The 12,415-nt window shown below is 40.0% G+C and overlaps 1 protein-coding gene across 6 annotated transcripts in view; it reads left to right on the forward strand.

Moving 5' to 3' along the window:
* Nucleotides 1-12,415, forward strand: part of ADGRG2 (adhesion G protein-coupled receptor G2) — a 98,862-nt gene that overhangs the window by 31,636 nt on the left and 54,811 nt on the right. For all 6 annotated transcript variants that reach the window (XM_054006632.1, XM_054006640.1, XM_054006622.1 and 3 more), the window contains 2 exons: nt 7,809-7,862; nt 9,930-9,962. In XM_054006632.1, the coding sequence (XP_053862607.1) occupies nt 7,809-7,862; nt 9,930-9,962 (87 nt within the window). The remainder of the gene's footprint in view (nt 1-7,808; nt 7,863-9,929; nt 9,963-12,415) is intronic.

Raw genomic sequence — 12,415 nt, forward strand, 5'->3', positions numbered from 1 at the left:
GCTAGACAAATTCAGACTGAAAATAAGTCGTACATTTTTAACAGTGAGGGTAATTAGCTTCCTCAAGGTCATAATGGATTCACCATCACTGTCAACTTTAAATCATGTTTTTTCTAAAAGATATGCTCTAGCTGAAACAAAAATTATTTCAGGGAAGTTCTACAGTCTACGCTATGTGGGAGATTGGTCCCTTCAGGCATTAGAATATATATAGCTAAATAATGTACAGTCTTGATCAGCTAGATTTCAGTATTACACAACACAGAACTCACTAACACCATTCTGTGGCATTGGCCAAATATGAGTCACAGAAGACTGTGTTCCCTGTTCAGTTGCCAAAGTGTACCTTGGAAAACTTCCATCCAAATACTGCCCCAGCCTAGTTTGTAAAATATGACATGAACAGAGGATACAGTGATGTGGCTGAAGTAGTCCTGTGTTGTATTATAAGCTGTTCTATTCAAGCTCTATTCAAAATCAGAAATTTTTTGTAGTTCTCTTTTTGGATACAGACTTTTGCAGTGGAAATTTGAAAATTTTCAATTTAGTGTGGAGCTAGAAGAAAATTATGACTTGGAAAGTCAAACTTGGAAGGTTAAAGCTATGAAGATGACTTCAGTTTCTTCAATTAAAATGAATAGGAAGCAAAATAAGACAGGACAAAATCCTTTAGTATGTCAGTATTACCTATTTAGCTAAGTACAGTAACTCCTCACTTAAAGTCATCCCGGTTAACGTTGTTTTGTTGTTACGTTGCCGATCAGTTAGGGAACATGCTCATTTAAAGTTGTGCAATGCTCCACTATTATGTTGTTTGGCTGCCTGCTTTCTCCACAACTGGCACTCCCTACACCCCCCACCCCCCAACAGCGCCTCCTGCCTGCTGGCAGACCCCACAGATCAGGGCCTTCCCTCTCCTCCCCGCACCTCCTGCCTGCGGCAATCAGCTGGCTTGCGGAGTTTAGGAGGGAGTGGGGAGGAGTGAGGACTCGGCGCGCAGGTTCCCCCTCCCTCCCCTGCCTCCTGAACACCGCAAGCCAGCTGATTGTCCCGGGCAGGAGGGAGGGGGGAGGAGCAAAGACTCGGCGCGCCTCCCCCTCCCTCCCCTGCCTTCTGCCCGTGGCAATCAGCTGGCTTGCAGCGTTCAGAAGGGAGGGGAGGGAGGGGGAAGGAGTGAGGACGCAGCATGCGAAGTAAAGGGGGATGAGGTGCGGGGGAGAAGAGGTGAGTCAAGGGTGGGGGCTGGGGGAAGGGGTGGAGTGGATGGGCCGAGGGTTGAGCCCTCTGCCCCCAGCAAAGTCAGTGCCTGTGCTTGCAAGAACAGCAAGAGGAGCAACTGGACAATCCATCCTCTTCCACTCTCTGACTCCATTATACTCAAAATACTCAAAAACCAGTGGGAGAACACTTTAACCTGTCTGGTCATTCAGTGACAGACCTGCGGGTGGCTATATTACAACAGAAAAACTTCAAAAACAGACTCCAAAGAGAGACTGCAGAGCTAGAATTGATATGCAAACTAGACACAATCAACTCCGGTTTGAATAAGGACTGGGAATGGCTGAGCCATTACAAACATTGACTCTATCTCCCCTTGTAAGTACTCTCACACTTCTTATCACACTGTCTGTACTCGGCTAGCTTGATTATCACTTCAAAAGTTTTTTTTCTCTTAATTAATTGGCCTCTCAGAGTTGGTAAGACAACTCCCACCTGTTTATGCTCTCTGTATGTGTGTATATATATCTCCTCATTATATGTTCCATTCTATATGCATCCGAAGAAGTGGGCTGTAGTCCACGAAAGCTTATGCTCTAATAAATTTGTTAGTCTCTAAGGTGCCACAAGTACTTCTGTTCTTCTTTTCTCTGACTCCACAACCTCAACCAAGGTATACTCAGCAGTGATGATTGTAGTATTAAATTGTTTCTTTTAAATTGTTTAAAACTTATACCTGTATTAAATTGTTTGTTTAAAATTGTTTAAAATGTATATAATGTCTTTTGTCTGGCAAAAAAAAAATTCCCTGGAACCTAACCCCCCCCCATTTACATTAATTCTTATGGGGAAATTGGATTCGCTTAACATCGTTTCATTTAAAGTCGCATTTTTCAAGGACATAACTACAACATTAAGTGAGGAGTTACTGTACTAAATGCCTCACCAATATTAACAAATTTATCCTCCTTACAACTCAGAATTGCTCTAAATTATGATTTTCACGATTTGCTTTAAGGGGGTGTTATGGGAACAGGGTGCTGTTGTGGTGCAAGGAATCTTATTCCCCAGGTAAACCTTACACAATGGCAGTATGGAGGGTAGTGGTGTAAAAACTGCTAAGCTTGATTTATACCTCAGAAAGACTTCTCCTTGTTCTTGCACATGGAGATAATTCTCCTGGAGTGGGTACTGTGGCTTTAGGGCCTATTTGTGCTGAAGCAGTGCGAAGTGGTACCAGCACAGGGTAGGAGTTACTGCTTTTGTTGTTTAATAAGGAATGTTATTGACCATAACTCCATCTTAACTCAGTTTGTGATACTGGCTCTTCTTAAAAAATCTCCTGGAAATATGCCGTTTTTTCTTTTGTACAGAAGGAGAGACATACCAGTCTAAAGAACGCTCTTTTCTCTTTAGACTACACACTGCTGATGAGAGCCTCTACTAAAATCCACCATTGTAAATTCATATTGTGGTGTTCAAGATGACTATATTTTTTTACTCTAGAAAAAGATGTGAGGAGACGATGACATCAGTTATTTATATAAGGATTTTCTCTTTCCCTATCTCCACAAATTAATAACCTGAGAGGAAAATCCTACCTCCTTGGCACTAGTACAGATTTTGTTATCAAACACTGTGTGTGTCAGCCATGGGGAAATCTTAGACTGGACTTTTTAGCTTTCTTAAAATAAACTTTGGCTACTTCTTTGTCTAGAACTTAGGTCCAACAATGTGGGAGGTGATTTGAAAATTTTAAGAGAGTTTGAATAATGCATAGATTTTATTTTATTTTTTTACACAGTCTAAAACTGATATTCACAAATCTGGTAATGTAAAAAGTATTATTTCTGTTTATCCAGAAAGATCTGCTTGTTTTAACTCTGTTGAGAAATGGCAAAAACCTGAACAACAAAGAAACAGTTTTGCATCTAATGATTATGTGGCAAATTAGAATATAAAATACTAACAATGGGCCTAAATCTGCACTTTGACAAATAGAAAACCCCACTCGCGGTAATAATTCCTACCCATATTCCCCACACTGCTGTTGGGGAAGTGGAGGCAGGCTTGTGATCCAGAAGAAAATGCTCTCTCCCCTTGCATGTGGTGCCTCCAGATTTGCAACTGGCTCATTGTTTATTACTTCAGGAAAAACTGGCTCTTTATGTATTCAGTGATTAATGGGGCTTGACCTGATAAACACTAAAAAATCCACACAGGGGGCTGAATGAGGAGGAGAGGTGAAAGTAGAAATTTGTTCATATGGTTTTCTGTTGGTGTGACCTGAGTAGGGGGCCTTAGTCCTAGAGAATATGAATAAGTAGCATTTTGTTTTTATATGAAAGGGATGCTGCTGCTCATCTGTTTGCTCCTCCCAAGCATGTTCCTATTCACATCATTGTTTTCATGGTAGCAAAACTATTGTAGGGGGCAGAAGAGGTGTGAATTCCATGAGCCCTACCTTGCAAGATGCTGACCATTTCAAGATGCAGGATGCTTTAAGGAGCTTAGTACAGTCAATGCCCATTAATTTAATTGGAACTGAGGACCTTGGCAAGTGGTACTCAGCACTTAGCAAGATTGGGCCTGTGAGGAGCAAGCCTGTGCGGGAGATGGATTTTACTTTTTGTGCGAGCTTGCATGCACACTGGAGCATAATTCTCCTTCTCACCCACTTAAACCCCAAAGATTGAGTCCAATAATGCTTATTTAACTGTTTCCATCTTAATCATTAATTTACATATTTTATAAATTTATATTGAAAAGGTATGGAAGTAGCTGATGGTAAGGAGAGGTATCATGTTCTGTGTCTACAGGAGACAATGGACAGGGAACGCAGCAAAGGAGTTGGGCTTAGATTGCAAACTTTTCCATGTGGGTGACAAAAGGGGGCATAGCGGAATCAGGGTGCTTGTTAGAGGAGAGCTGAAGAAAATGGTGTTTGAAAATTACTGGAGTAAGTGACAGACTGATGGCTGTATGAGTCCAAGTTAAAGAGTGAGTCATGTTTGTGATATTAGCATATGCACCTCAACAAGGATGTGATGAGGAAGAAAAGTCTCCTCCAAGACTGACAGGCACTAGTGGACACAGCAGCCCCTGAGGGACTGGGAGATCTGAATGCACACACAGCCAGAAACACACAGCCAGATGGTGCTGTGAAATGTGTTTAGGGAAATGCAGTCTCTGCACTATAAATGAGGAAGGGAAAGTGCTACTAGACATTTGTATTGCCACCCAATGGATGATAACCCATACCTGGTTCCAAAAGAGAGAGAATCATTTGTTTACATACATCAGTGGTGGAAACCAAAGCCAAATTGATATGATGTTGGTAAGGAAATCTCAGAGGAATTGAGTTGTGGACTGCAAAGTGATACCTAACGAGACGGTAGCACTGAACACAAACCTCTTGTAGCAGAAATTCCAGCAGAGTGTTGGACAAGGAGGGAACTAAGCTCAAAAGAAACAAGATTAAAGTACGGGAGTTAAGGGGAAGTCCGTCAGAGAAGTTTGTGCAAGCAGTACAGGATAAATGTCTGGCTGAAAAGGAATGGAATCACCTCAAAAGAACAGGGATTGTGTGGTGGGAGAGCTTTATGGACAATACAGATCAGGAAAAGGCAGGGAAGGAAAGGAGTAGTGATGGATTAAAGACATGCAAGTAGCAATCTGAAAAAAGAAAATGGTATGTAAAGAAAAATAAATGAATACATTGAGAGTAAATGAAAATAAATACAAAGAAGCAAAGTGAGCTGCCAAGCAGGCAGTGAAGAAGGTCAAAGAGAGTGCCCTAGATGATTTATATGCCAACCTTGTAAACAACCTCCAGATGGCTGGCAAAAAGACGTATAGCATTGCAAAAATAAGATGCAGAGGGAAGGAGGATGCTATTATAACACCATTTGTAAATGATGATTGGAGAGACTGCTAGAAAACACATGAACAAGTGAAGTTGATGTGGAAAAAATATTTTGAGAGTCTCTTAAATGAGGCTAACCCTTTTAGGGCAGAGTTGCCAACATGTGGTACCTGAGCTTGACATAGCAGAGGAGGTGAGAAATTCAGCCCAGGAAATGAAAAACAGTAAGGTGGTGACAAAGGACCTGGCAAAAGTCTTGGGTTAGAGAGGCATAAGATGGATGAACAGAGTGGTTAAAGCTGCATGGAGAGACAAGAGAATTCTCAAAGACGGGTGCAAGTCTGTCTGGGTACCAATCCAGAAGAAGGAAAGCATCCATGAATGTGAAAACTACCAAGGGATAAAGCTATTGTTACGTGAGATGAAGATACTGGGACACGTCTTGGATGCTAGGATTAGGGCAATGGTGGAGCCCCTCCATGAACATGAACAGTTTGGCTTTAGGAAAAGATGAGGAACTGCAGGTCCCGTGTTTGTAGTAGAGATAGGCAAGGGATAGAGAAGCAGCTAGAGTACCAACAGGACAGCTTCTGGGCTTTTATAAACATAAGAAACTCACACAATAAAGTAGGATTGGAAATAAAGTAGACAGAAGAATTCTGACACCAGTTCTGAGGAAATATGAGTGTCGGAAGATTTAATAACTATGGTGAACGCCCTATATAGATCACATAAAACAGTGATCCGAAAAGCTTTTGAAATGACAAGTCCCTTTGAAAGTGGTTGGTTATAAGGCTACTGCTGTTTATCATATTGATGGACTATATAAGCAGGAAGATCCCAATGGGAAAAGGGGAGAAGCTGCTATATGCAGATGACACAGCAAGAAGGGCACCCTCAAAGAAGACCTAGCAGAAATAGCAAGCCAGTCGTATGACCATCTAAACTGGCACGACATGAAAATGAACATGAATAATACTGAGGACCTGTGGGTCATTTGAGGTGCCTCGGGAAATGAACATAGAGATTAACGAGTAGACTGACCAGTTCAAGTGCTTTAGCAACTGGGTCACGGAAGATGATGAGTTTGAACATGAGTGGGGAGTGTATGGAATAACATCTCAAGGTTTGTATATGATAAGCATATGCCACTGAGACTAAAAGCCCAACCATATAGAACAAAGTTGCACCCTGCAATGGTTATGGTGCAGAAGCATAGACAATAAACAGATCATAGGTTCAACGCCTATGGTTGTTTTGAGATTAGATGTCTTTGCACCATAAGAGGAATTACACAAAGAGACACATTTCAAAATGAAAGTATTAGGATGGAAGTCAAAATCCATGATGTGGCTGACAAAATCCAGGAAGTGTGACTTCACTGGTTTGGACACAGGCAGAGGATGAATGAAGGGGACCTGGTGAAAATAGCCTGGCAGGTGAGGGTGGTAGAAAGAGACCCTGAGGAAAGCCAAGAAAGCAATGGTTGGATTGCATCAAAGAAGATGGAAAGCAGGTGAATTTTAGTGCTGCCTTGGACAGATGAATATGGTGGATGCTTGCATGGAGGCAACCGCAGTTGATGGGATAAGCAGAAGAAGATAATTTATACAGTATCCAATTCACCTTCACAAGCAGCTGTTTTGTTTAGCATCTCATCATTATTATTTCCACAAAGTTAATTATACATATTACTTAAATAATATTACATCTTAAAGAACCTCCATAAAGACCAATGTGGAGTTAGAAAGAGTTTTATAGATGGCATAATGCCTAATCACAATAATATTTAAAAACCCAAACATTTCCACAGAAGAACTCTAGAACACAAAGTTCTAGAACACACTTCTTATAGGATTAAATATTGTAACTTGACTTTGAGTCTATCCTCTATAGGACTTAAAACTGATATCTGCTTTTTGCACTCAGGAACATTGTGGTTGCTTGATTTTAGTGTAAATAAATAGTAGATCTTCATACTTCATATTGAATCATAACAATTTGGCTTACAAGGCAATTTTCACCATGGCCCTTTTCATGGCCTCCAACTTGGGGGCCAAATACTGATTGTCTTACTCAGATAGTCCTACAGACAAAATTGATTCCTAGTGTAACTTCAGTTAAATCAGTGTCTCCACTGAAGTCAGTTTGACTTCAATAGGATTACTGTATTTATGAGACTAAAGTGATTTGGCCCTTATGTTGGATTTTTTCCTTGAGAAAATCCTTTTCTTTACCAATAGGACAGAATACTAGCTAAAACTAGCAAGCAATGTGGGGGAAAACTGCCATAAAACATACATGGATGGTTTAATATCTCTCAGGATATTTTTCATCTAGATGTATTTCATAATTACTGCTTTTAGTTTAGCTCAACATATCATGTCCAGCAAAAATGAACTGAGGTTTCTTTACATTTTGTAATACAAATTGTCTCATTTCCATAGAAAAGAGACTCTCTTTATTAGTATGTGAGTCTCAGAGTGATCCCTCTGTATTACTAAGGATTGTGTTGGTATTCTAAAAGAGATTTTGTATCTCTCTCTTCTCTTGGAGCCAGAGAGGTTCTGCTAAAGTCCTTTTAGCAGTTAGGTATTGCCCTCTACTGGTGAATACTCCCAGTTAACACTATTGAATGAAAGACCAATAAAGATGGTTATATTAGATATAATATAATAGATTCAGCTTCCCCTAACAAACTGTGTTAATTTTTTTTTCTCTATAGCAAATAATGTAACTTCCAGATCATCAGTTGCAAAATCTTCAGAAACCATATCTGGTAAGCAAATCACTAACTGTAACATTCTGATTTATTGCAAATTCATGGCAGATAAGTGTCCGCCTCATGATAATTGAAGTAATGCAAAGAAACTACTGTGTAAGTAAGTTCCTATATTTCATCAGTCTAGTTTTATTTTTTCATAAGAATAAAATTGTATGTACCATCTAGACAAACTCTTCTATTCTTAGTGGAATCACTCCAGTTATCAGTAACTGTCTCAGGAATGGAATGATACATTCAAGTTGCCTGGCCAATAGCCTTTGACACCCCACTAAATAGTGAATAATTCATGGGGGACGGAAGGGAAGTGAAGACAACATGGAGATTTCCTCCCACCTCCCACCACACAAACACAGCTGGTGAAATACCAAAAACACATTTCAAGATGTTCAGGGGATAAACATCATCCATAAAAATATTATTTATAGCAGAATGTGGGTGGACAAAATTGATACACAAGCACACAGCTAACTATTTAATGTTTAACACTTTATTGAAACATTTTTGGCATCCGTTACTTTTTAAATAGAAATAATTGTATATACATATGTATTTTTATTACAAAAGATAGCCTTGCTGTGCAGAACTGGTCCCCATCTGCCACATTTCTAATCAATTGAATGCCCATGCTAAACAAAATGCTGTAGCTAAGGCCAAGGTGCAATTTCCATACTAATGCCTCATTTATTGGTTGCTCACAGAATATCCCCTGTCCCACTGCCAGCTGAGACAATATCTATTAGCAATGTACACCAGTTCTAATCCCTGCTTTTGAATTCCTCAATTGTTCTAGAAAATTAATTGTAATCATAATAGTCCATCAGAATCCTTATAGTTGAAGGATTTGTGCCTAGCTGTTAATCCCATGAGCAAGGAGTAACAGTGTACTGTACAAGCGATGTTGTAAGACGGTAGGCCAAAATAAATTTATTTCCAAAATAATCTAACCTATGAATCAGAAGCTTTTTGTCCTCCTTTGCATCATGAAATAGGTTGCTTGTGTCTTGTGTGCAATTCTCTCTTAACTGATATAATCATTATTTTTTAGTACATTTATCATGTTTGTTTCTTTGATGACGTTCGCCTTCTTAGCAACCCTTTGGAAAACATAGTACTGGTCTTTTCTGACAGATTGACAAGCAGTTGTTGTATAGAGCCCTTTGAAGTTGTCACTGAGGTGTCACATGGTGCATCTGAGCTAGGCTGCTCTCCGAACACTATTTACTTCTACACTATATTGTGTGGAAATACTTTTAAAATGTGTGTGTTCATGAATAAGCTTTTGCATACATCCCTGACTTTAAAAACCCCCCAACATTTCTGCATTTTTGTTTCATGGCTTGTATTAATATAATTTTATTTCATTTCATGTATATAGCTGAATTATTTATTTACATCCTTTTTCATTTGTTATCAAACACCGCTAATTTAAGGTACAATAAACATTATATTACGTATAGTTTGCCACAATCCAGTATCATTGGGAATCTTTTTTTCAAAATTGTCACAGGACTAGACTCACAGGGCTATACTGGCAGGACCGTATTCTGCAATAAAATAGTGGTGGGGAAATTAATTGCTACTGGCCAGACTAATCTCTCTCTTTTATGAGTACTAAACAAGGACATAATTATCAAAAGAGCTCAGCTACTAACAACTTCAATTCAGGCACTTGATCAGTGGCCAGGTGTTTAAAAGTGCTCAACATCTATTGTTCTGAATGTCAGCTGCTGGGTACTGAATATTTTTGAAAATGTGGCTATTTCTAGGTACTTAAATTGGATCTTGAGCTCTTGTATTCTGTCCTGAGTTATAGGTGATGAGCAATTGAAAATCTGGTCCCAGATTCTTACAAAAAAATGAAAACACTAATTTTATGCCTCTTCCCCAACGTTCTTCCCCTTTGGCAGAATCAGCTATTGGTACTTTTATCACCTACTCTATTAACGCTTCGGGCAAGATTTTATTAACTTATCTGATATCTAGATGTATCAACCCTACATTTTGCCTTTTTATTTTATTTTTTTATTATTTTTTATTATTATTGTTATATTTCTTTCACAGATACAACTTCATTAGAAAAGACAAGCACTTCAGGTGAGAATTATTCTACCCACTATGAACTGTAGAATTGGGGACAAATTCCGACTTGATGTAAGCGGACAAAACTCCATTATGTTCAGTGAGGTTTTGTGCGTTTTTAACCAGTGCTGAATTTTGCCTTAGGACATTTTTTCAAAACCTCAAAATATTTTGTTGTTATTTTATTTATTATTTGTATTACCATAGCATTAGGAGCCTGGGTCAAGGACCAGGACCCCACTTTGCTAGCAGCAATTTAGCAATTCCGTAGTTACGATTACATTGGAATTAGGAGATGTGAGAATGAAGAGTTGGCTTTTTAAAAGCTTCCGAGTAATGTCCACACTGCATTTGGGAGCTAGCATAGATTTCTGCTAGCGGGGCTAGCTCTAGTGAGCTAAAAATAGCCTGGGCTCCAGCCCAAGTCACAATGTCAAAGCAATGTTTACACAGCTATTTTTAGGGTTCTAGCATGAGTCTGTAGACCTGAACTGGGAGGTTTGCTCCCAGATGTGGTGTAAACATACTCTGAGTGACTTAGGAACATAATTCATCATAGGAAAGATGGAATGGACAGTTTAGAACTGATGGTAAAATAATAAAGAGCCTTTCACCTCTAGATCCCTGGTTCCGATCTGACCTACCTGAGTAATGTTAAAAGGACATTATCATGTGACTACCATGCCCTGGCCTATGTGACTTCTTTCTGGACAATCAAATAGATCATAAACATCACTTCAGTTTGCTGTGATTGACATTCTTCTTGGCAGCATCAGTGTAGGCTAAGGATTGAACTAGTAAAGAGATTGAACAAGCCTGTCTCACTTGCATTGGATTAGCCACTGAGCCTATGGGGCCTGTGCCCAGGGGCCCCAGCCAACTGGGGGTCCCGGAACTGGCCACCAGGTAGGCAGGGAGGGGAAAGCCCCCGTGCCCCGACCCCACTCTCTGGCAGATGCCAGAGGGCAGCGGGAGAACCCCCTAGCATTTCCCGATGCTGGCAGAAGCCGGGGGGCAGCGTGAAAAGCCCCAGCACTGGGACCCCCGCTGCGGCCCTAGGATTGGAGAAGTTCTCGCTATCTGTCATGTCCTCAGGGTTGGGGAAGCTTTGACTCTCTGCTGTGGTCTGGGGCTGTGGCAGGGGGATAGAGCTTTTCTGGTCTTGGGGCCGCAGTGAGGGGGGCAGAAAGTAGCAAACAGGTTGTGGGGGGGTTGAATGGAGGGGACCCTGAGTGGAACAGGGGTGGGCCCCAGGGAAAGGATAGAAAGGGGTGAGGCCATGGGTAGGGCTGAAGGTGGAAGGGGTGGGGAGGGGCCCCCCTCTTGCTGTGGTACAGGGCCCCAGGAAACCTTAATCCATCTCTGTTCACCTGCTGGTGGTCCGACAAATGTAGCAGTGTATCTGTTCCGAGAATAAAGGGAATAAAGGGAAGACTTCACTTACCATGGCTGGCAACACACAATTCTTCCAAGTACCAAACAACTGTAAAAATAATCTCACCATAGTCACACTTGTAGAACCTACCCTAGCTGGTTGACAGTGAGAGATGCCTTTTGCATATACTGAAGCTATTAGTTTGACATTGCTCGATCATTTACAGATGTCTGTCATGTTTTGAGACCTGAAGAAGAGCTCTGTATAATTCAAAAGTTTGTCTCTCTCACTAGCAGAAGGTGGTCCAGTCAAAGATATTGCCTCACCCACCTTGTCTCTCTAATGTTTTGTAATGTGGGTTGGGCCTCTTTTTTTTACTTTACCAGAGGATAATAAATGCCAGAAATTTTTGACACTGGTTAGAGGAGTCATATTAGAAGCTGAAGAAACAAAGACTGTTTTTATGGAGGTGGCTCTATACTGTAAATAATACTTTAGGTAAAATGGGGAACAAAATATATGCCATCCCGAGTTATGGAATTATTGTATTTTGGGTTTGTGATCCATTGCCAGATGACATTAGAAGAAACTTTGAGGAGAGAAGCAAAGGTGGAAGTGTGGCTTTAGGTATAGGTGTCAGATTAGCTTCCTCAGAAATTAGCAGAATATAACATCTAAAAAGAATATTTGACCCATTTTGTAACAACAGTTTAATGCATAAGGATATATTCTGCCCTTTCCAGCAAATTGCAGAACAATTCCCATGTAGTGTACAAAATTATATTTTATAGAAATGACATATTATGAAATTACTGTAATCATCCATAGAAATTTTTTTTACCTAGCATGAAGTATCTGCACTTGAAATAAGGTACCAAAGATGCCTGGGAAAGTGCATTTGTTGTAATATTAAATTAATATTCTATTAAAACAAAACAAAACTTCCCTTCCAGAATGTTAAGTGAGTTGCCTGAGTTAAACGAAACAGACTCATGCTCATTTTTGCATACAATTTTTTTTTGCATTTCTTAATTTGTCTTAGAAAATATATATGTTTTTCCTCTCTTTCGTAATCCTTAAATGTAGATGATGT

This window comes from Malaclemys terrapin, chromosome 1 (genome assembly GCF_027887155.1).
Source record: "Malaclemys terrapin pileata isolate rMalTer1 chromosome 1, rMalTer1.hap1, whole genome shotgun sequence".
Classification (NCBI taxonomy): Eukaryota; Metazoa; Chordata; order Testudines; family Emydidae; genus Malaclemys; species Malaclemys terrapin.